This window comes from Polyodon spathula, chromosome 9, assembly GCF_017654505.1.
Source record: "Polyodon spathula isolate WHYD16114869_AA chromosome 9, ASM1765450v1, whole genome shotgun sequence".
NCBI lineage: Eukaryota > Metazoa > Chordata > Actinopteri > Acipenseriformes > Polyodontidae > Polyodon > Polyodon spathula.
In genome coordinates, this window is record NC_054542.1 from 50,358,722 (window position 1) to 50,380,015 (window position 21,294).

At 40.6% G+C, this 21,294-nt stretch overlaps 2 protein-coding genes across 3 annotated transcripts in view; one reads left to right on the forward strand and one right to left on the reverse strand.

Moving 5' to 3' along the window:
- LOC121321010 (cytoplasmic FMR1-interacting protein 1 homolog) overlaps nucleotides 1-10,762 on the forward strand; it is a 54,951-nt gene extending 44,189 nt beyond the window's left edge. Inside the window, exons 24-31 of the mRNA XM_041259898.1 lie at nucleotides 2,979-3,122; nucleotides 3,678-3,768; nucleotides 5,224-5,354; nucleotides 7,629-7,701; nucleotides 7,778-7,872; nucleotides 8,302-8,540; nucleotides 8,736-8,883; nucleotides 10,023-10,762. Coding sequence (XP_041115832.1) covers nucleotides 2,979-3,122; nucleotides 3,678-3,768; nucleotides 5,224-5,354; nucleotides 7,629-7,701; nucleotides 7,778-7,872; nucleotides 8,302-8,540; nucleotides 8,736-8,883; nucleotides 10,023-10,187 — 1,086 coding nt within the window. The 3' untranslated portion in view covers nucleotides 10,188-10,762. The remainder of the gene's footprint in view (nucleotides 1-2,978; nucleotides 3,123-3,677; nucleotides 3,769-5,223; nucleotides 5,355-7,628; nucleotides 7,702-7,777; nucleotides 7,873-8,301; nucleotides 8,541-8,735; nucleotides 8,884-10,022) is intronic.
- Nucleotides 10,763-11,818: 1,056 nt separating this feature from the next.
- The window catches only part of LOC121321011 (magnesium transporter NIPA2-like), a 14,555-nt gene continuing 5,079 nt past the window's right edge, over nucleotides 11,819-21,294 (reverse strand). For both annotated transcript variants that reach the window (XM_041259899.1, XM_041259900.1), the window contains exons 3-6: nucleotides 18,244-18,300; nucleotides 16,600-16,690; nucleotides 16,017-16,177; nucleotides 11,819-12,688 (exon numbers count right to left, since the gene is read on the reverse strand). In XM_041259899.1, coding sequence (XP_041115833.1) covers nucleotides 12,045-12,688; nucleotides 16,017-16,177; nucleotides 16,600-16,690; nucleotides 18,244-18,300 — 953 coding nt within the window. In that variant the 3' untranslated portion in view covers nucleotides 11,819-12,044. The remainder of the gene's footprint in view (nucleotides 12,689-16,016; nucleotides 16,178-16,599; nucleotides 16,691-18,243; nucleotides 18,301-21,294) is intronic.

Here is a 21,294-nt window from a genome sequence, read left to right on the forward strand (position 1 = left end):
TCCAGTACATCTCGCAGGTACCGAGGAAACAGCACAGCAAGGTCCAGTACATCTCGCAGGTACCGAGGAAACAGCACAGCACGGTCCAGTACATCTCGCAGGTACCGAGGAAACAGCACAGCACGGTCCAGTACATCTCGCAGGTACCGAGGAAACAGCACAGCAAGGTCCAGTACATCTCGCAGGTACCGAGGAAACAGCACAGCAAGGTCCAGTACATCTCGCAGGTACCGAGGAAACAGCACAGCAAGGTCCAGTACATCTCACAGGTGCTGAGGAAACAGCACAGCAAGGTCCAGTACATCTCACAGGTGCTGAGGAAACAGCACAGCAAGGTCCAGTACATCTCACAGGTGCTGAGGAAACAGCACAGCAAGGTCCAGTACATCTCGCAGGTACCGAGGAAACAGCACAGCACAGTCCAGTACATCTCGCATTTACTGAGACAGGAAACAGAACAGCAAGGTCCAGTACATTTCGCAGGTACTGGGGAAACAGCACAGCACGGTCCAGTACATCTCGCAGGTACCGAGGAAACAGCACAGCAAGGTCCAGTACATCTCGCAGGTACCGAGGAAACAGCACAGCAAGGTCCAGTACATCTCGCAGGTACCGAGGAAACAGCACAGCACGGTCCAGTACATCTCGCAGGTACCGAGGAAACAGCACAGCACAGTCCAGTACATCTCGCATTTACTGAGACAGGAAACAGAACAGCAAGGTCCAGTACATTTCGCAGGTACTGGGGAAACAGCACAGCAAGGTCCAGTACATCTAAAGCCTCTTTCACACTGGCATGCTCTGCTCGGGTCAGGACCTAGTGTCATGCGGGTCGGGAACGTGATTTCACACTGCTTTTGATAAAGCAGGGTTGATCTGGGTGACAGAAGCAGCACACAATGTGCATGTCAGTGCCCCGGAAACAGCTTGTTACTGACACTTCCATCCACGCTTCTCTGGATTGAACTGATAGGGTATCTATTAGAGCATTTCCCATGAGGGAGCACATTATTTACATTAATTAATGAATTATTTTTTTTGAGTGTGCATTACATTTAGGTGCAAGCAAAAATGATATTACTTGCAACTGCTACAATAATGTAGTGTCAAATAATATGTAATAAGTGCATTTATCAAACAGCATTTATCAGAGCAGTGATTATTGTCTTCTCTGCTAAATGCAATAAAGAACCAATTTACAGCCATTTTTAATTTAGAAGCTATGTTGAGAAACTGGTTAATACAATATATGCCAGTAAAGATTTACAGGACGAAAGAAGAGCTCAGCACTAAGGGATTGATTTCATATTCCAATGTTTTTTTTTGCAATGCATTTTTTTTATTTATTTATTTTTTTAAAATAGGTTTTTGGCAGCAGATTATCCCACTTTAAGATATTATTCCAGTGACAATTCATTTAAAAAATCATATTAAATGTTATAAAACACATTCGTTTTTGCATTTCATATGCTGTTGAACACTTCTTTTCACTGTCTTATTTGTTTGTTTAGTTTAGGTTGCAAAGTCCCTGCATATAGGAAACCATGTACAAAAAAAAAATCTCATTCATATTTGCTTCATCATTTCAAATGTAGGTGTTTCACACGATGATTTGTTGTGTTTTTAAAAACTGCATGTGTGAAGCAGAATAGTCATATGTAGTAGATACTGTAGGTCTCCACATTTCCTGAGCGGTAACAGGGTTAATGGCAATTGGAGCTTTTTGCATTGAAAAGATGTCAACGGTGTTAGTTATTTTGGGCCACACTATATATAAACATGATTCAGTCAGGTTTTCTGGTTACAGACATTTAGACTGGAGGCTAGTAATATGGCTTTTGGATAGTGTTTTGTAGTATTTTAGAAACTCTCATATACATTCTATCAAATGAATGTTCCAAGCCTTGCATCCCCTTGGCACTTACTAAAGTATCAATGTTTTGAGGCAGAACACGTGGAGCTCTCTGAAGAGGAATGTGCATTTCATGAAAAGCTCTATACTGGAGATGACCAGTGGGATCAAAGCTCCTTATCAAGTACTGGATATTACTGAATCCCTTTCCAGCTAGGGCTTCAACTTAAACAACAGATTTCAGGTGCAGAGCTTGAAACAGGAGTCCTGTTTCATTTGCTTGTACAGGCAGTATTCTTCTCATACCTCGCAAGTGTTTGTTAATGTTGTTTTTAAAATATGCGTTTGTTTCTTCATTATACTAGTCCTCAACGATTAAAATGTAAAAAAAAAACTTAACAAAAACGCTTTTTTTATATCTGCAAATAAAACTTCTAAACCTGAAGGTTAATTCTTAAAAGCGTCAAAAAACAAATCGTACAATTTAATAGTCAGTGTTTATTCAGATGATAATAAGGTCCTGGGTAGTCTCTCAGAATCAGTAGGAAGTCTGTTTTAGAAATCTCCTGACATTTCAGAGGTGCTAAAATATACATGATTTATTATTAACATCATGCAGCAAATACCAGCAGTTTCAATATTTTATGACCTTGTGCTCTCGCTCTTGCTGTGTGTGTTTGTATAGAAGTACAGTTACTGACATGTTATCTCGAAGGAATTGGAGTTTATATTGAGTGGGTTAGTCATGAAATGCACAGTTCATTTCACTTAACACACTAACACATTTTAATAAGATAAGATGATGTCCCTATCTCAGAAGTTTTTGTTAGTTTCCTTTGTCTTTGTTATAGAAAAATGAAAAGGCACAACACGTGTCGCAGTGGTGATTGACAGCGAGCGAGGTTCATAGGAACACACACAGTGCTGTCCACTGTGTGCTCTAATAACGAGATTTGTGGTGCAGAATAACTGAACAGAGTCAATACGGTAGTGTAGCTGAACCACAAAACCGCTATGCTGACTCGCCCCTAATCTGCATTTTGACTTCTTTTCAAAACAACAAGGCAATGCATTTCTATTGGTAATTGCATCTTTCTTAATTACCCTTTTTTATTTTTTTTTCCAGACTCTCAATTTGGCATACAGCAGCATTTACAGCTTCTACAGGAACTTTGTGGGCCCGCCTCACTTCAAGGCAATCTGCAGACTCCTGGGATACCAGGGCATCGCCGTGGTGATGGAGGAGCTGCTTAAGGTTGTCAAGAGTCTGGTAGGTAAAGAACATCCTGCCTTGCTGTCTGATCCTGCCCTGCTCCATACATGGGGGGGGATGATACTGCAGGCAGTGCTGTGAAAGAACTGCTCCAGCATGATGCAGGTGCTGTCCCATCTGAGTCGTCATGGCCAGGTCGTGTCTGCTCTGTGGGGTCCTGGTACTGCAGTGTTGGCGGTGCTGTCCCACCTGAGTCCTCGTAGCCAGGTCGTGTCTGCTCTGTGGGGTCCTGGTATTGCAGTGTTGGAGTTGCTGTCCCATCTGAGTCCTCATAGCCAGGTCGTGCACTATGGTTTAACACTGAGTATATTGGGTCGGGATCACCCTAACAGTAGTAAGAGCATGTTTTGGTGCTCCCCAAGTTATTGGAGACTTTAGAAAGCTATGTCAAATATGTGGTCATGATATTTGAATGTAAATTATAAATGTGTGATCTGATTGATCAGGCTAATTGCATGACGCTGAATGTTCCTGAATTAAGGATACCATGAAAGCTCTGGTTTTTAATCCATCAGTGCCTCTTAACTGTACTGTGCTCCTCTCCCTCTGCAGCTACAAGGGACCATTCTCCAGTATGTGAGGACTCTAATGGAAGTGATGCCCAAAATCTGCAGACTCCCCAGGCATGAGTACGGCTCTCCAGGTGGGTGAGCGCTTCTAAATCTCTTGGTTTTGGAACAAAGGAGGCTAGAGGAAGTTTCTGATTGGCTAGTTCATATCAGAGTTGACACATCCTAGTGTTAAAGGTATCTCCTCTGTCTGAATGAATTTCAGAATCATCTTCTGAATCAAGGCTTATGACTTTTTTAAGCTAATAAAACATGCTGCATCACTCGTAGTTTATGTCGGCTGTTATTTCTGTGTTCCTATAAGGAGTACTTTTCTTTCAGTATGAAACACGCCGGTGTTCAATGCAGAGATTTCATCGAGTTCATTCGGTCTTTGAACAGCAAACTGACTGAAGCAGGTCCCAGGCGGCTCCTTCCCCCAGGAATTCATTGAACTGGTGACGCAGTGAACATGTCCTGGTCCTGGTTTTTAACACTGGTGACGCAGTGAACATGTCCTGGTCCTGATTTTTAATGCTGTGGATTGTGCCTTTTTCATTTCATATTAAATGGAGTAGTGTCTTTCAGTATTGGACATTTCAATAGCTTGTGGAAGTGCCAGTATATGGCATCAACACCTATGTGGAGTGGAAGAGCAGCTCATATTGAGAACTGCAGACGCTGCAGGGTGGCTTGTGCGCATGCAGATAATCGTGAGGTTTACAGCTACTGTGTGTCAGAAAAGAAGGAACAAACGTCATGGTTTGTGAGAGTTGAAAGGGCTAGTGTAGTCTAGTCAATGATACCTTCATGCCAGGAATCATGTTTTGAATTAATTATCTGAATTTGCTTATATACCCCATGCGAGTTATGACTGTAGCTTCTTTTCCGACGGGAGACCTGAATTCAAGCTTCCCTGTCCTCAGATGAATTGTTTTTTACTTCATGTTTAATATACAAGGCTCCCCCTGTAAAGGACACTGAAGGTAATGGTTATGCTCTCTCAGCTTGCCTCCGCTCTGCTGCTCCCACGCTCCCATCTGCTTCAGTTCCTCTTCATTCTCAGGGAGTCAGGGAGATGATCGGCTTCAAACTCAGCTTTTGAGAAACGAGAGGAGAGTTGGAGCTGTGATGAGTAATGCTGAACTTTGTTCCAGCTTTTAAAGGACAAGGTCAGACTTTGAATGCAGCTTATTAAAACGGGTAGCAAGAAAGCTTTTTCACGTCTTGTTGCAAACAAAGTAGTTACTAATTATTTAACTAATGTGGGTTTTTATTATAGAAGCTCCTTCCAGATTGATTCCTATGTGTTCATTTATTGTTTTCATTTTGAAGTGATGTACCATACACAGCAGCATTTTGATTGTTCACATCAATTGGACTGACGCATCTGTGCTATAATTCCACCTGAACACGTTTAGTATTTGCTTGAAAACTACAACAAGCCCTGCATTGGTGCTGTGTGTGACGGCAGCGTTTGCTTGTGTCTAGACGCTAAAGCTCCCACACTCAGGTGTAGCTGATGTCTCCGTGTGTCTGCTTCCATGCAGGTATCCTGGAGTTCTTCCATCACCAGTTGAAGGACATAGTGGAGTATGCAGAGCTGAAGACCGTGTGCTTCCAGAACCTACGAGAAGTGGGCAATGCCATGCTGTTCTGCCTCCTCATGGAGCAGTGCCTGGTATGTAATCAATCAATCAATCAATCAATCCCTTCCACTGAAGCAGGTAAGAAACCAGTTGAGAACAACTTCTCCTTTTACAATGGTGACCCAGACGAGAAACCATATAGACGTAACAGCAAATTACAACATGTCACCAAAAGTCAAATGCAGATCACTGCAGATTTAACAACTGCAAGCATGTTCATAGCAGGTCCAGTTTATGACTGAAAAGCTTAACAGAAACCAGACTGATCAGTTTCAGGTCACTGCGTAAAACATTGTGGTATATATTAAAGTGCTAAAAAACAAGTATATCTACATTATTCTTTCAGAAATGGGAATTTTCACAGGGAAATACAGATTACACGGCAGTGGATGCATTTCACGGAAACCGTGAAAGAAACACAGCCTTCGTCATTATCACCTGGAAATGCAAACCTGACGGGGAATCAAAATACCGACAGTGATAGAATCCCTGGTTAATGGAGTGAACCTCATCACAAATACCATTCCGAACCTGTTCAACCAATACAAACCCACTGCTGTATTACAGCAACATAAACCATTCGTTGTAATCAAACTGTTTCAGTGAGAATGACTCCTGGGGTGTGAGAGCAGCATTGTATTAGAATAAAACAGATGGCATCAGCAGGCATTGCAGCATTGTGACTGGCTTGGACTCAGGGTTGTGTAACCTGGGGGATCAGGAATCGGAACTCGGTGCACCTTGCAGTACAGGATCTGCCCCCCGGAAAGACTGTCACAAAAACAATGAACTGAAGCCTTTTGTGTTGTGGAAAGAAGAGCAGCGTATCTCTTGTTCAGTGTAAAGGTGGCTTTGGACCGTCCTTGCTTCTTTCACACCTGTTTTTAAATAGTGAAATGCTAGGGCTCTGTGTGATCTTTGTACTGTATGTACAGCGTGTCCCATAAATACTACTGAGGAGGGTGACAGCTTGACACACAAAGGGTCCTGGACGAGCCCACACTGAGCAGGGCTGCGCTGTGCCAGTGTTGGAAGAGCGGTGTTGTAGTTGAGGGCATACTCTTAAAGGACATGATCTGCAGATGTTTGTTTTATACTGTTTAGGATTATTCTGATGCTGTTTGGGTTGCTTATTCAGGACACCCTTTCTAAAGCATTCCAAAGCTGTCCCGGTTGGAGTTTTATGTGGGTGTTTCTCTTAAATCCACGTGAATTTCTCTGTTTCATATCCACACCGCTGCTGATCAGCCCTGACATCTCCCGCATTTCCTTTGTTTTACTCTCCCTCTTACTGACCTTTTTCTACCAGGTGACAGCCTGTGGAGCTGAAAGTAGTAGTAGTCCAGGGGTGCATGTGTGAGTGTGTGTGTGTGTGTTCCTGCGTTTCTAAAAGATGACAAAGTAATAATAATCATTTGCACCACCACAGGTGCTCTGAGTTATTTTTTTGAACACTCCCTCCTGAGATTCACTCTTCACAGTGTGTTTGAATTCTGGGAACCGCTTAAAGATCAAAGGTTTTTTTTTCTCTTCTCTTTTCATCTCTTCTGAGATGAAAGAAAACATTATCCTCAGCAGTCCAGAGGCAAAATAAATGACAATAAAAAGCTGGAAGATGACTTCCTGATGATCTAAACTCCTGATTTATATAAACTCATATATAACTGATAGAAACAATTTCCTTTCTTAGAGTTTTCAAATCCAATTTCCTACCCTTTATTATCCCAGAGGGGACGCATATCCCCGGTGATAGGGATATGGGATATGGTACCGACCCCCATATGGTGCATGCCTGTGTACATACATGGATACACAAAACTATTTCTTCATAGTAGTTACAAGAAATTTCATGAACAAAATGTGGCATTCTGGCAGAAAACAGTGAGTGTGTTACAAAGGAAAGCACAGTGCAGGTGCCCTCTTGTGTTGAGAAGTGGTAGCACTACACAGTTCTAATACAGTAGGACCTCAGAGTTATGCACACCTTGGGGAATGGAGGCTGTTCAGAAGTTTGAAATGTCTGTAACTGAAAATATTTAAACACTACACCTCGATCTGGTGAATAATACAAGGATACAGCACAGTAATACAATACTCATATTGTTATGGTTCTAGTCTTTAAAACCGCATTATAAATGAAAATCAAGTTGTTGATGTGTTACTGTGTTCTTAAGTAGTTTAACAGTTTTGTTTTCCTCACAACAACAAAAAAAACTTCAGTAAATCCCTTGATCAATGTGCCCTGCTGTGTCAGTAAAGAACTTTAATAAATCACTGTGCATCTCATTTTGTTTCCTTGTTTCCAGTCCCAGGAGGAGGTGTGTGACCTGCTCCACGCAGCCCCGTTCCAGAACATCCTGCCCAGGATCCATGTGAAAGGTGAGTGCTGGCCTCCAGGTCTCTCGCACAGATAGTTGTAGCGTTGCCTTAATGTGTGTTTCCTCCTCCTCTGCAGAAGGTGAACGCCTTGATGCCAAAATGAAACGCCTGGAAGCAAAATACACTCCGCTTCATCTGGTGCCCCTGATAGAGCGTCTGGGCACCCCACAGGTTTGTATCAATAATGCAATTTGAGGTTTGTTGTCGTGTATTAATATAAGAGCCATAGCTTTCTTCCAGTTATATTAAACCTACTTTCTTCAACATTAAAACATCTGCACGGTAAAGATTGTGTCTCCTAGCATTTAACAGTGCATTTAAAAAAATGCCTTTAACCCTTAGGTTATCTCTAAAGGTATCTCCAAAATGTTCTGCCATGTTATGGATCTGAAGGACTCCTTATGTCTCATGTCTGCTTCCCTAATTACTAAACTTAGACAAGTCTTTTTACTTCTGACACATCTGTATAATAGAACATTTTCATTGTAGATCAGATCACACACTCATGCACATACATTCTGTAAATTGTCATGATATTAGTGTATGAAGCTCTTTCTGTAGCTAAAACCATTCTTGCTATTTATTCTGACACAAAACCAGCAAATTGCTATCGCAAGGGAGGGAGACCTGCTGACCAAAGAGAGGCTGTGCTGTGGCCTGTCCATGTTTGAGGTGATCTTGACCAGAGTGCGAAACTTCCTGGATGATGATATCTGGCGCGGCCCCCTGCCCAGCAATGGTGTGATGCACGTGGACGAGTGCGTGGAGTTCCACCGGCTGTGGAGCGCCATGCAGTTTGTGTACTGTATCCCTGTGGGGGCCCACGAATTCACAGTGGAGTAAGTGCTGCACACGTCACACTGAAAGCTGGAAGGACTACTTTTCCAGCTCTTGTCTCTCTCCTCCTCGACAATAAGAAAGCAATAAAATAATACAAGCTGTATTTGTAAAACACTGTGTTTAAGTAGTGTTGATAGCATACAATGATGTGGGTGGGGGTGCTGCTCTGTCTGAACGCGTTCACTTCTCTCCAGGCAGTGCTTCGGAGATGGACTGCACTGGGCTGGCTGTATGATCATTGCCTTGCTGGGGCAGCAGAGGCGCTTTGACGTGCTGGACTTCTGCTACCACCTGCTGAAGGTTCAGAAGCACGACGGCAAGGACGAGGTCATCAAGAGCGTGGTGTGTGTTCTGTACCGCAGCATGTTTCATAATCTCCTGTATTCAGCGCTGCACTTGACAGAAGATGCAGCTTTTATGTTTTGTATTTTCTGGAGCTGTTTTTCCCCAGTTGTGATTTAGTTCTGGTGTGATGCAGTACTCTGCTGATCGATTTGTTTGGTAAAAGTTGATGCTGGTGGCTCTATTGGTTGCTCATTGAACTTTGGACAGGGGTACACAGGTTCAAGTATAGCATAACCAGCTCAAAGTGTATCAAATGGAAGTGTAGGGTACTATAAAAGAAAACATGTATTTTCTTGTCTCCAACACTTTGATGACAGATTTTTTAAATATTTTAAGTGGTAAGTGTACACATTACTGAAAATAACAAATTAACCAGATGATTCAATCCATCAGTTTTATTTTTAATAGAAAGGCTTTCTGGCGTGGGTTTGAAAGCATACAAAACTGCACCCTGTTAGCTGCAGTCCCCCAGGTGTTTCTCTTTGTAGCAGATCCCCTGCAGGCTGCAGTGTCCCCTAGTTGTTTCTCTTTGTAGCAGATCCCCTGCAGGCTGCAGTCCCCTAGTTGTTTCTCTTTGTAGCAGATCCCCTGCAGGCTGCAGTGTCCCCTAGTTGTTTCTTTTTGTAAAAGATCCCCTGCAGGCTGCAGTGTCCCCTAGTTGTTTCTCTTTGTAAAAGATCCCCTGCAGGCTGCAGTGTCCCCTAGTTGTTTCTCTTTGTTGCAGATCCCCTGCTAGCTGCAGTCCCCCAGGTGTTTCTCTTTGTAGCAGATCTCCTGCAGGCTGCAGTGTCCCCTAGTTGTTTCTCTTTGTAGCAGATCCCCTGCAGGCTGCAGTCCCCTAGTTGTTTCTCTTTGTAGTAGATCCCCTGCTGGCTGCAGTGTCCCCTAGTTGTTTCTCTTTGTAGCAGATCCCCTGCTGGCTGCAGTGTCCCCTAGTTGTTTCTCTTTGTAACAGATTCCCTTTCATTAAGAGCTTTCTGCTGATTTCACCATCAATACACCCATTCTAATTGAACAGCAGAAGGTTGTGTTCAGTCCCCTGCTCAGTGGAGTGCTGTTCATCATGTAAGCATGCTGCAAATCATTTTCACCTACTCAAATAACAGCTGCTGCCTTTTTTTGTTTGGACTTTCCAGCCTCTGAAGAAAATGGTGGACAGGATCCGGAAGTTCCAGGTGGTCAATGACGAGATCTTTGCTGTACTAAGCAAGTATCTGAAGTCTGGGGATGGAGAGAGCATGCCGGTGGAGCACGTCCGCTGTTTCCAGCCGCCGATCCATCAGTCACTCGCTAGCAATTAAATGGAGTGCCTTGGACCATAGTTACCTTCAAGTCTTGGTTATTTTTTTTAGTGGGGTGTTGGTGAGTATAGACACTGTGCCTCCCCCCATATGAGATGGAAAAACAACTTAACTGTCCTTAATGTCAATCAGATCTTTCCAATATCCTGTACACGCGTGTGCCTTATTAAATCTTTTCAAAATCAAATCTAACTCTAAATGGCCCCATCATTTGTTATGTTTAAGCCTTAAACTGGTAGTTTTTTTATTTTTACCATACTACCATAGTTATTTTTGTATGTTTTATACATTGTATTTGAACTTGTGACTGTGTAAGGTTGCTAGAGATTTATTTAATCAACTGAAAATAACTTTTAAAAAAAATGTGGGTTGGTTTGTAGGAAATATTGTTTTCATAATAAATTGCATGCTTGAATTATTTAAAAACCGTATTGATCATTTAACAATCAGAATTATGTAGTTTAATTTTTCTTTTTCAATTGTATGTTAACCATTTATTTCCTATGATGTTTTTGTATTTGACATCATCTTATAACTTTTCATTCATTTGATTTCATTAAAAACAGTGAACCTTGGTCCTTTGTCTTGTTTTGATTCACTGTTCAATGCTACAAGCACATTGGCTGTGTAATTGTGGCTTAATGTATCAGAATTACTGATTGTGGCCTCTGATGGTAATGTACAGTAGTTTAATCTCACTTCTTGTTAAACGTGTTTCTATTTAAGGTTCAGAAGTGACCCAAACAGCAAGAACTCACAGTACAATGTCATTATTTACTGCAGAACCTACAGCTACAAAGTCAGTGCTGTGCATGGGATAGCAACCTGGACCCCACATCACTGCCATTCATTAAACATGACTGACTTGAAATAAAGCACCAGGTACCACAGACCCCATTGGGAACTGAGTGTAGTACTTTGACATCACTTTGAAAATGGGCTTTCTCATTGGCTAGTACCTTTGGCAGGGGCTACATTAACTTTCAATCCATGACCAGGAAATCAAAAGTACCAGCATGTGCCTTTTCACCTGGACAGCCATCCTTGAGCCAACTCCTCATCAGGATTATATATAAATAAAACTTTCTTCTGTTCAAGTTTCAAACCACAAAACTTGCTTTTTTTGTGTAATAGCTGCCCATTTTCTAAGCACAGTAAGACCCTCTAGGATGGAAGGTATTTGACATGCTGGCCCTACTAGGGGCTGTGAGGCCTCATTACTCCCAATCCCACCAGTCTCTCCTAAAGCCCTATTGCAATGCTGAGCCCAGCCATACACTAGCCTATAAATTAAACATAACCGTCAGTCCATGGTTCACATGAGAAAACAAATCTAAAGAACCTAGTACTTAAAACATTAAGAAAATGCTCTAATATATAAAAGTAAATATTTAATAAAGACCTTTTCAATATTTAATGTACTGTTGTCACACAGATCTTTCTGTACATTCCATACTATTAAAATTATGTTCCTGTAAAGTATTGGATTTATTATAAAGTTAAAGCAGGCCCCTAAGTAAACTATCTTTGATCCAGTTACAGAAACAAACTCAGTGTCTGTAGTTACCACTGTACAGAAAGAATAAAAAACTAACAAGTAAATTTACAATGTTTCATGGTAGTATGATTAAACTTAACCATCAAAGCAGTATTTAAGTAAAAAAAGAAGACAAACCAAATGACAGATAATGCAAATAAATGTCATTACAACTGATTGGTCCATCCCATTTACACATACAAAATACAAAAAACAAACGATTGTCTTTGTTTCAAATGAATGTAAAGCCTCCCTTTCAGGAAACTTGAGATGCTAGTTGTTCTTGGCAACGTTACACTGGGTACCAGGTTTGTATTGGTTTATAATACTGCCACAGTGCCATTTCTTCTTGAGACATTGTCAGAGTGCAGATCAAAGCCCCCGTCCTGTGTCTGGTTCGTTATTTCATCCTCAAACATTTCATATGTGCTGTGGGACGCCACTCCATTGGCAACGACTCGCTCATCTTTCCGCACAGACACATGGAGATTAGCTAGGGTCAAGCTGACATCTTTAAAAGCGTGAAGCAAAAAGATGCCCACAATGATAGTAAGGAAACCGCTGAAAGTGCCAATGATGTCATCTGTGCCCATGTGTTGCCACTCTTTAAAGAGAATGGCCGAGCACGACAGCACAGAGGTTGTGAAGAACACATAGTAAATGGGAGTCACCAGTGAAGTGTTGAAGATATCCAAAGCCTTGTTCAGGTAGTTGATCTGAGTGCTTACGCAAGTTATAAGGCTCACTATTAAGATCCATGACAAAGGATGCCTGAATACATGTTCCCCTGCAAACAGTCCCTTTATAGTGATGCCCAGTCCCTTCACACAGGACACAGAGAGTGCTCCGATCACAGAGCAGATGGTTATATAGACCAGGATATTGGTTTGTCCATGACGAGGTCCCACTATAAAAATTAGGATCAGTGCCACTATGACAACTAAAGTGGCAAATACCAAAAAACCTGTGAACGAAACAAAAATACATAATTTAAAAGAACTGCACGCATTATACATTCATTTAACACAACACAAACACACACACACACGCTACATTATGCTGGTTCTGTGCTAGTCAGACTATGCAAGCATAGGGCGCAGCACTGGATTTATTATGCTGGTTCTGTGCTAGTAAGACTATGTAAGCATGGGGTGCAGCACTGGATTTTCTTACACAGTTTTGTAACTAAACACTGTACTTGGATGTGGAAGTGACTGTCTGGAACGGCAGGTGTCCCCTTAAATCCCACCTGTCAATCTTGGGTTTTTTTTGTCCTGAGAAAGGGACTCTGTTTGGTCCACATATAAACCATGGTTTTGAGCCCTGCAAGTAGGCTGGACACCCTGGATTAAGGTTCAAAAGATGGCAACACCCAGTGCCATGAACAACAACTACACCTATATAACAACTCAGCTATATTTCAGTTATGAACCATCGGAAAAAATGTACAATACAAAAACACTACAAGCAAGAAGAGAAGCAAGTGCTCTCACTGATTTACACAGAGCTTTTAAAAAGCACTGAGGAGAAGAATGCAACCAGCAAGAAGAGAAGCAAGTGCTCTCATTGATTTACACAGAGCTTTTAAAAAGCACTGAGAAGAAGAATGCAACCAGCAAGAAGAGAAGCAAGTGCTCTCATTGATTTACACAGAGCTTTTAAAAAGCACTGAGGGAAGAATGCAACCAGCAAGAAGAGAAGCAAGTGCTCTCACTGATTTACAGAGAGCTTTTAAAAGGCACTGAGAAGAATGCAACCAGCAAGAAGAGAAGCAAGTGGTCTCAGGGATTTACACAGAGCTTTTAAAAAGCACTGAGGAGAATGCAACCAGCAAGAAGAGAAGCAAGTGGTCTCATTGATTTACACAGAGCTTTTAAAAAGCACTGAGAAGAATGCAACCAGCAAGAAGAGAAGCAAGTGGTCTCAGTGATTTACACAGAGCTTTTAAAAAGCACTGAGAAGAATGCAACCAGCAAGAAGAGAAGCAAGTGGTCTCAGGGATTTACACAGAGCTTTTAAAAAGCAGTGAGGAGAATGCAACCAGCAAGAAGAGAAGCAAGTGGTCTCATTGATTTACACAGAGCTTTTAGAAAGCACTGAGAAGAATGCAACCAGCAAGAAGAGAAGCAAGTGGTCTCAGGGATTTACACAGAGCTTTTAAAAAGCACTGAGAAGAATGCAACCAGCAAGAAGAGAAGCAAGTGCTCTCATTGATTTACACAGAGCTTTTAAAAAGCACTGAGAGAAGAATGCAACCAGCAAGAAGAGAAGCAAGTGCTCTCATTGATTTACACAGAGCTTTTAAAAAGCACTGAGAAGAATGCAACCAGCAAGAAGAGAAGCAAGTGCTCTCATTGATTTACACAGAGCTTTTAAAAAGCACTGAGAAGAATGCAACCAGCAAGAAGAGAAGCAAGTGCTCTCATTGATTTACACAGAGCTTTTAAAAAGCACTGAGGAGAAGAATGCAACCAGCAAGAAGAGAAGCAAGTGCTCTCATTGATTTACAGAGAGCTTTTAAAAGGCACTGAGAAGAATGCAACCAGCAAGAAGAGAAGCAAGTGGTCTCAGGGATTTACACAGAGCTTTTAAAAAGCACTGAGAAGAATGCAACCAGCAAGAAGAGAAGCAAGTGGTCTCAGGGATTTACACAGAGCTTTTAAAAAGCAGTGAGGAGAATGCAACCAGCAAGAAGAGAAGCAAGTGGTCTCATTGATTTACACAGAGCTTTTAAAAAGCACTGAGGAGAATGCAACCAGCAAGAAGAGAAGCAAGTGGTCTCAGGGATTTACACAGAGCTTTTAAAAAGCACTGAGAAGAATGCAACCAGCAAGAAGAGAAGCAAGTGCTCTCATTGATTTACACAGAGCTTTTAAAAAGCACTGAGAAGAATGCAACCAGCAAGAAGAGAAGCAAGTGCTCTCATTGATTTACACAGAGCTTTTAAAAAGCACTGAGAAGAATGCAACCAGCAAGAAGAGAAGCAAGTGCTCTCATTGATTTACACAGAGCTTTTAAAAAGCACTGAGAGAAGAATGCAACCAGCAAGAAGAGAAGCAAGTGCTCTCATTGATTTACACAGAGCTTTTAAAAAGCACTGAGGGAAGAATGCAACCAGCAAGAAGAGAAGCAAGTGGTCTCAGGGATTTACACAGAGCTTTTAAAAAGCACTGAGGAGAATGCAACCAGCAAGAAGAGAAGCAAGTGCTCTCATTGATTTACACAGAGCTTTTAAAAAGCACTGAGGAGAAGAATGCAACCAGCAAGAAGAGAAGCAAGTGCTCTCATTGATTTACACAGAGCTTTTAAAAAGCACTGAGGGAAGAATGCAACCAGCAAGAAGAGAAGCAAGTGGTCTCAGGGATTTACACAGAGCTTTTAAAAAGCACTGAGAAGAATGCAACCAGCAAGAAGAGAAGCAAGTGGTCTCAGGGATTTACACAGTGCTTTTAAAAAGCACTGAGGAGAATGCAACCAGCAAGAAGAGAAGCAAGTGCTCTCATTGATTTACACAGAGCTTTTAGAAAGCACTGAGAAGAATGCAACCAGCAAGAAGAGAAGCAAGTGCTCTCATTGATTTACACAGAGCTTTTAAAAAGCACTGAGGAGAATGCAACCAGCAAGAAGAGAAGCAAGTGCTCTCATTGATTTACACAGAGCTTTTAAAAAGCACTGAGGAGAATGCAACCAGCAAGAAGAGAAGCAAGTGCTCTCATTGATTTACACAGAGCTTTTAAAAAGGGACTCCGGACAGGAATGCTGTGGCCTACATGTTCAAGTCTGATCTTATCTTTTTCTTTTGTGGACTGTTTTGTGGTTTTTGTATTTGTGGAAAGTATGCAGAGGAAGTGTATCTCTGTTGATAGGGATAGTTGATTTTTGGGGCTTGTCTTTTTCTGAATTGTTTGACATGTGCTGCTATCTTTTCTGCTTCCAGCGTTCTGACTGCTTTATGCATTGCTGTGCTGCTTGTGGTTTGCCTTCTGTAGTGTCCACTGGTTTAACACTGGCATTGTTTCTGTGGTTCCTGTACTTGCATTATGAACACACAGATTAACTGGTTAGTTTTCTGTATGTACTGAAACTCTTCTGGCTTATCAGCACAATTACTGATGTGAAACTGTTTTTATTGAACTGTGCTGTCTCCTAATGATTTAAAACAAACTTACTTGTTCTGGGCCTTGTTGAATGTGAGAAGAGAATGCTTTGTAAGTTAAGTATAACATTAGAGGGGGCAGCATCTGACTAAGTTTCTGAAAATGGTGTGCGATTTCTGCAGAGCTCTTCTTTACCTGGATCCAGCAGTTTACTTGACATTTCTTCCAAGTGTTCCACCTCTTCCTCTTGAGGAGCATGGATAACCATGACGGTGGATCCCAGAACACTCAGCAAACAGCCGATCTTGCCATGAAGATTCAGTCTCTCAGTAAGGAAGTATGAAGACAAAATAGCACTAAAAAAAAAACCCACAAGAGAGAGCACCACAGCTTGTAATGAAGTGCGTTCCTTTAAACTGAAGAGGAGCACCCTAACCTGAAGAAAACACATACACTGGTGAAAATCGTGCCATTTGCTGAAAATGTTTACTTTTTAGGCATTAGCCTAGTTTTGAGATACACACCCTGGTCTAAAAAGTGCTATATACTGAACATCTCTGTCTCTGCCAGTACATTTTAATACCCCAAATATCATTCATATGGATGCAATTCAAAGACAGTAAATGTATATGCTTCTGTTTAACAGGAATGCTTAAATCATTAAATGAGGATTACTGGTTGTGTGCTGTTGGGCAGGAACAAACGTTTTATACTAAAAATACATGGGAAGAATGGAAACAAGCAGGACATCACTGACGTTGTAAGATATCAAACTTACCTTACGAGAACACTGAGTGCTCCCAGCGGAGTAACTAATGTGGCTGGTGCAAAAGCATATGCAGCAAAATTAGCTGCTTCCCCAACACCCACTGAAATGACAAAAAACACCACTTAACAACGCAGGCAATTACAGCACTGAAAGAGAGAATGTGATCTGGTCTTTGCTAATTCAAGCAAATATAAATATTATTATTAATGAGTCATTTAGCAGACGCTTTTATCCAAAGCGACTTACAGAGACTAGGGGGTGAACTGTGCACCAACAACTGGTGCTGCAGAGTCACTTACAATAAGACTTGGGTTTTACATCTCATATTAAACATTAAACCTTATATATATATATATATATATATATATATATACACACATACATATACACACACACACACACACACACAGGTACTTTATTATAAGTCACACCCCCATTGGAACCTATTAGCAGCAACTGCACTGCACTCTAATTTCACTGAGATCTCACACTCAATGGCAATGACAAAGCCTTCTAAAAGTTTAAAGAGGTTCTATATAGACTGATTAAGTATGCTTATATCAGGTTATAGTCTGTTTTTCATTTTCATTTATAATATGGATCTCAGTGTTCGGTGGCTGCCTCTAATCGAGTTGCGAGTGTATTTCATTTTCTTGCATTCTTTGTATGACAGCCCTGACTTGCTTTTGCTTACAGTCCTGACAAAGCAAACAGTGTGTGAGAAACACACACTCAGCTTCATTAGAGCTAGCCATGGACACTTAAGAAACATACAGTACACTAGCATTAGCAGATGAAAGGGTGAATACAATTCAAACAAACACTTAGCGTTTTACTTTTGTCTGAACAATAAACAAGAGAAGAAAAAAACACTGAAGAATACCGACTCGTCAGGGTACTGGGCTAACAACTCAAACAGCTGTTTACTGAACAGGTCAAGGTATTCAGGGAAAGACTGTGGCAATATACAGCAATACATGTTCACTATGTAATTGAGTGCTAATAAAAATGAATGCACCTCTAATCTGAACTCTGGTGCAGAAAGGTACACAACGCTGTACCATTCTACCTGTGATTATATGAGAGATTAACTGTGTTTACAAATGAATACAAAATAGTAAAATAATTACTTGCAAATATTACTGTTAAAGATTCAACCGCCTCTAACCTCCAACAAAAGACTGTGTCTGCAAGCTAGGAATGTTATCTTGAAGTGATAATAATACTAACACTATGCAACTTGTTTCCCTTTCAGTGAAGCTGCCATAATGTTTCTGTGTGACCCTGTGTATCGAACCTATTGTAGACCTACTTGTACAATCTTTTCATTCTCATATAAAGGTTGTTTGTTCCCCAATTTATTCAACGTGAGCGCCACTTAAACAAGATAATCTTTTAATAGTATCACATAACGCTAAACAACATGAAGACTGATGTTGTTTAAGATGGCCCTCGCATTTAAAAATAGATGCCAATTGAAATGAATTCATAGTTGGTCTTCACTTGTGAGCACGATTCAAAACCTAGAGACTCCTTGTCCCTTGTTGGAGATTCATGGCATTTTAATCTTATGCAGTTTCTCAAGGCTTCCTTGCCATATCTTTTTGACAATGTGTACTCCATGTGTTAACCTGCATCTATTTGGTTACTTACTTGATACCAATCCAGCCCACCAAAGCCATTCTTTCAGATAAGCATGACCTCCTTGACCTGTGAAATGAAGTCAAGTAAAAAATATTTAAAAAAAGCATTTTCATTTTACTTAGAACACCAACAGCAACTCTGTGAACAAAATGTACATGCTCAAATTGAAACTCACAGATTCTAAGGTAAAACTTGTAACACTTGAATACAACAGGCTTGCTAGAATAGGATAGGCTTGCTAGAATAGGACACGCATGCTAGAATAGGATATGCATGCTGTTGTCGCTATCTGAACCAGTGTCAAAAAGCACAAACATGGTTAGGTTTTTCTGTTGAAGGTGCATCTAAATCACTAGCCCCCATTCCTTGTTCTATTATAGTTTGTTTAATGCTCTATTCTCCATTCCCTGTTCTGATATAGATTAATGCTCTAGTCTCCATCCCCTGTTGTTATAGTTTGTTTAATGCTCTATTCTCCATTCCCTGTTCTGATACAGATTAATGCTCTAGTCTCCATTCCCTGTTGTTATAGTTTGTTTAATGCTCTATTCTCCATTCCCTGTTCTGATATAAAATAATGCTCTATTCTCCATTCCCTGTTCTGATATAGATTAATGCTCTAGCCTCCATTCCCTGTTGTTATAGTTTGTTTAATGCTCTATTCTCCATTCCTTGTTCTAATAGTCTATGACCTAGCACTGCATCTGTCATCCTGTTGACATACTATGATCTCGATAAGGCAAACACTTTCCAGTTTTTATTGTGTAAATATTTACTTAGTACTATACAAATGGTGGCCTGCCAGGATCCCCACCTAGTTTCATAATCGCTGAGAGAACATTTAAAAATTCCATTTCAGGGCTTGACAGGGAAAAGCCTTGGTTTTACTGCTCAGACACGTTTTTTTGCATGCAACACAAGAGCTCAAGGGAATAACGAGCCGGAACTAGTGCAGGCAAACAGACAACATGGAACAACATTGTACACTTATTGATCTTAAAGAGCCCAGGTGAGACGTCACATGTATTATCAGCTGTGGGCTGCAGACCTCTAAAACTGTAAGACACACTCATTCTGAATGACGTATGTATAAACAGAGGTGAGAGCACTGAGCATGCTTAATTAGAAAGAAAAAAATCACCTGTAAGCTTCTGCTTTCTTCAAATAGTCATTTCATGCTGATGTAATCACATTTTGGTATTAACTTTAAATGAGCAATCGATAACAGAATGTACAATGGGAATAATTTGGTACTTTTACCCCCCTTATACTTCTGCCACTGGGTCAGCATTCTGAATGTCAACAGTTTACTGATCTCTACTTCTGGCAGATACAGCATTATGCTTAGTAAAGCAACAAGGACAATGCAGTTGCAGGAGACCAGTGTACAGTGTAGTGCTAAGACTCACTCAGATATTCACTGCGGGGTGAAATAACAACACACCACATGCAAGTGCATGAAAATATCAGGCATGTGCATCACACAGATTACCCACCATGGCTGTAAATACAACAGTATCAAAGTACACTATAATGCCCATCATCTCATCTACCTCCACTGTTTGCACACGTACAAACTAAGTTTGCTATACAGACAGACTGAGCGATCCTCAGGTTTCTGTGGAAGCAATCTCTCCGATAGATAGCTGGTATTGATTATCGCTACATCTACAGAACAGGACAATTTGTCGTAATGATTTGAAACTTGAAAATGGTTTAAGACCCACCAATGGAGCAATCGCATTGCCATAATTCATTGTACAGCCCCTTGTGCATACCTTGCCATGACATTGACAAAAGCAGGTTTGTCATACCATCAAACACGTTGTACTCATCTGTAAAACCTTATGAAGGCAGAATGAACTGAAGGAAAACACAAGAATGGGAAGGAAGTCTTTTTGAACCTGCTGTACCTGTATCACTTCCAATAACTTTAAAAATCAAACATATTTAAAATGTACATGTACCACTTCCAACAACTTTAAAAATCAAACATATTTAAAATGTACATGTACCACTTCCAACAACTTTAAAAATCAAACATATTTAAAATGTACATGTACCACTTCCAACAACTTTAAAAATCAAACATATTTAAAATGTACATGTATCACTTCCAATAACTTTAAAAATCAAACATATTTAAAATGTACCTGTACCACTTCCAACAACTTTAAAAATCAAACATATTTAAAATGTACCTGTACCACTTCCAACAACTTTAAAAATCAAACATATTTAAAATGTACCTGTACCACTTCCAACAACTTTAAAAATCAAACATATTTAAAATGTACCTGTACCACTTCCAACAACTTTAAAAATCAAACATATTTAAAATGTACCTGTACCACTTCCAACAACTTTAAAAATCAAACATATTTAAAATGTACCTGTACCACTTCCAACAACTTTAAAAATCAAACATATTTAAAATGTACATGTATCACTTCCAACAACTTTAAAAATCAAACATATTTAAAATGTACCTGTACCACTTCCAACAACTTTAAAAAGCTAACTTATTTAAGCCAGTACAGCAGATTGAAAAAGATTCCTTCCCATCCTTGTATTTGCCTTCAGTTCACTCTGCCTTTATGTTTTTCAGATTAAGGCAATGTGTTTGATGGTATGAATTACATCTTTCACAGGTGGAGGAGGGGATGGGGAGTCACTTTCTCCAGCATTATTCCAAGTAAACAATGCATCTTCTGGGTTTATTTACTTTTAAAAAGACACACACACACATACATTTTGCACAGTCACCCATCTTCTGATCTCAAGGGAGTGTTGTGTTTAAATATCAAGGTATTTGGCAAAGTCCCCTTAAGGTATTGATTGCAAAAGCAGTGCTACGTAACAGAAGCCCATGAGAGGCACAAAGCCAGCTTCTGGGGATACTTATACAGGTAATAATTACAGGTCACCCACCATTTACAAAGTAGGCATTATAGGCTGCCCTAATGGTAAACTATGCTCGATCTCAAGTTGTGCAGCAACCTCCACACACAGGCACATCCAATGAAAGGCATGTTTGTTTTGCTATACAACTGAACTAGG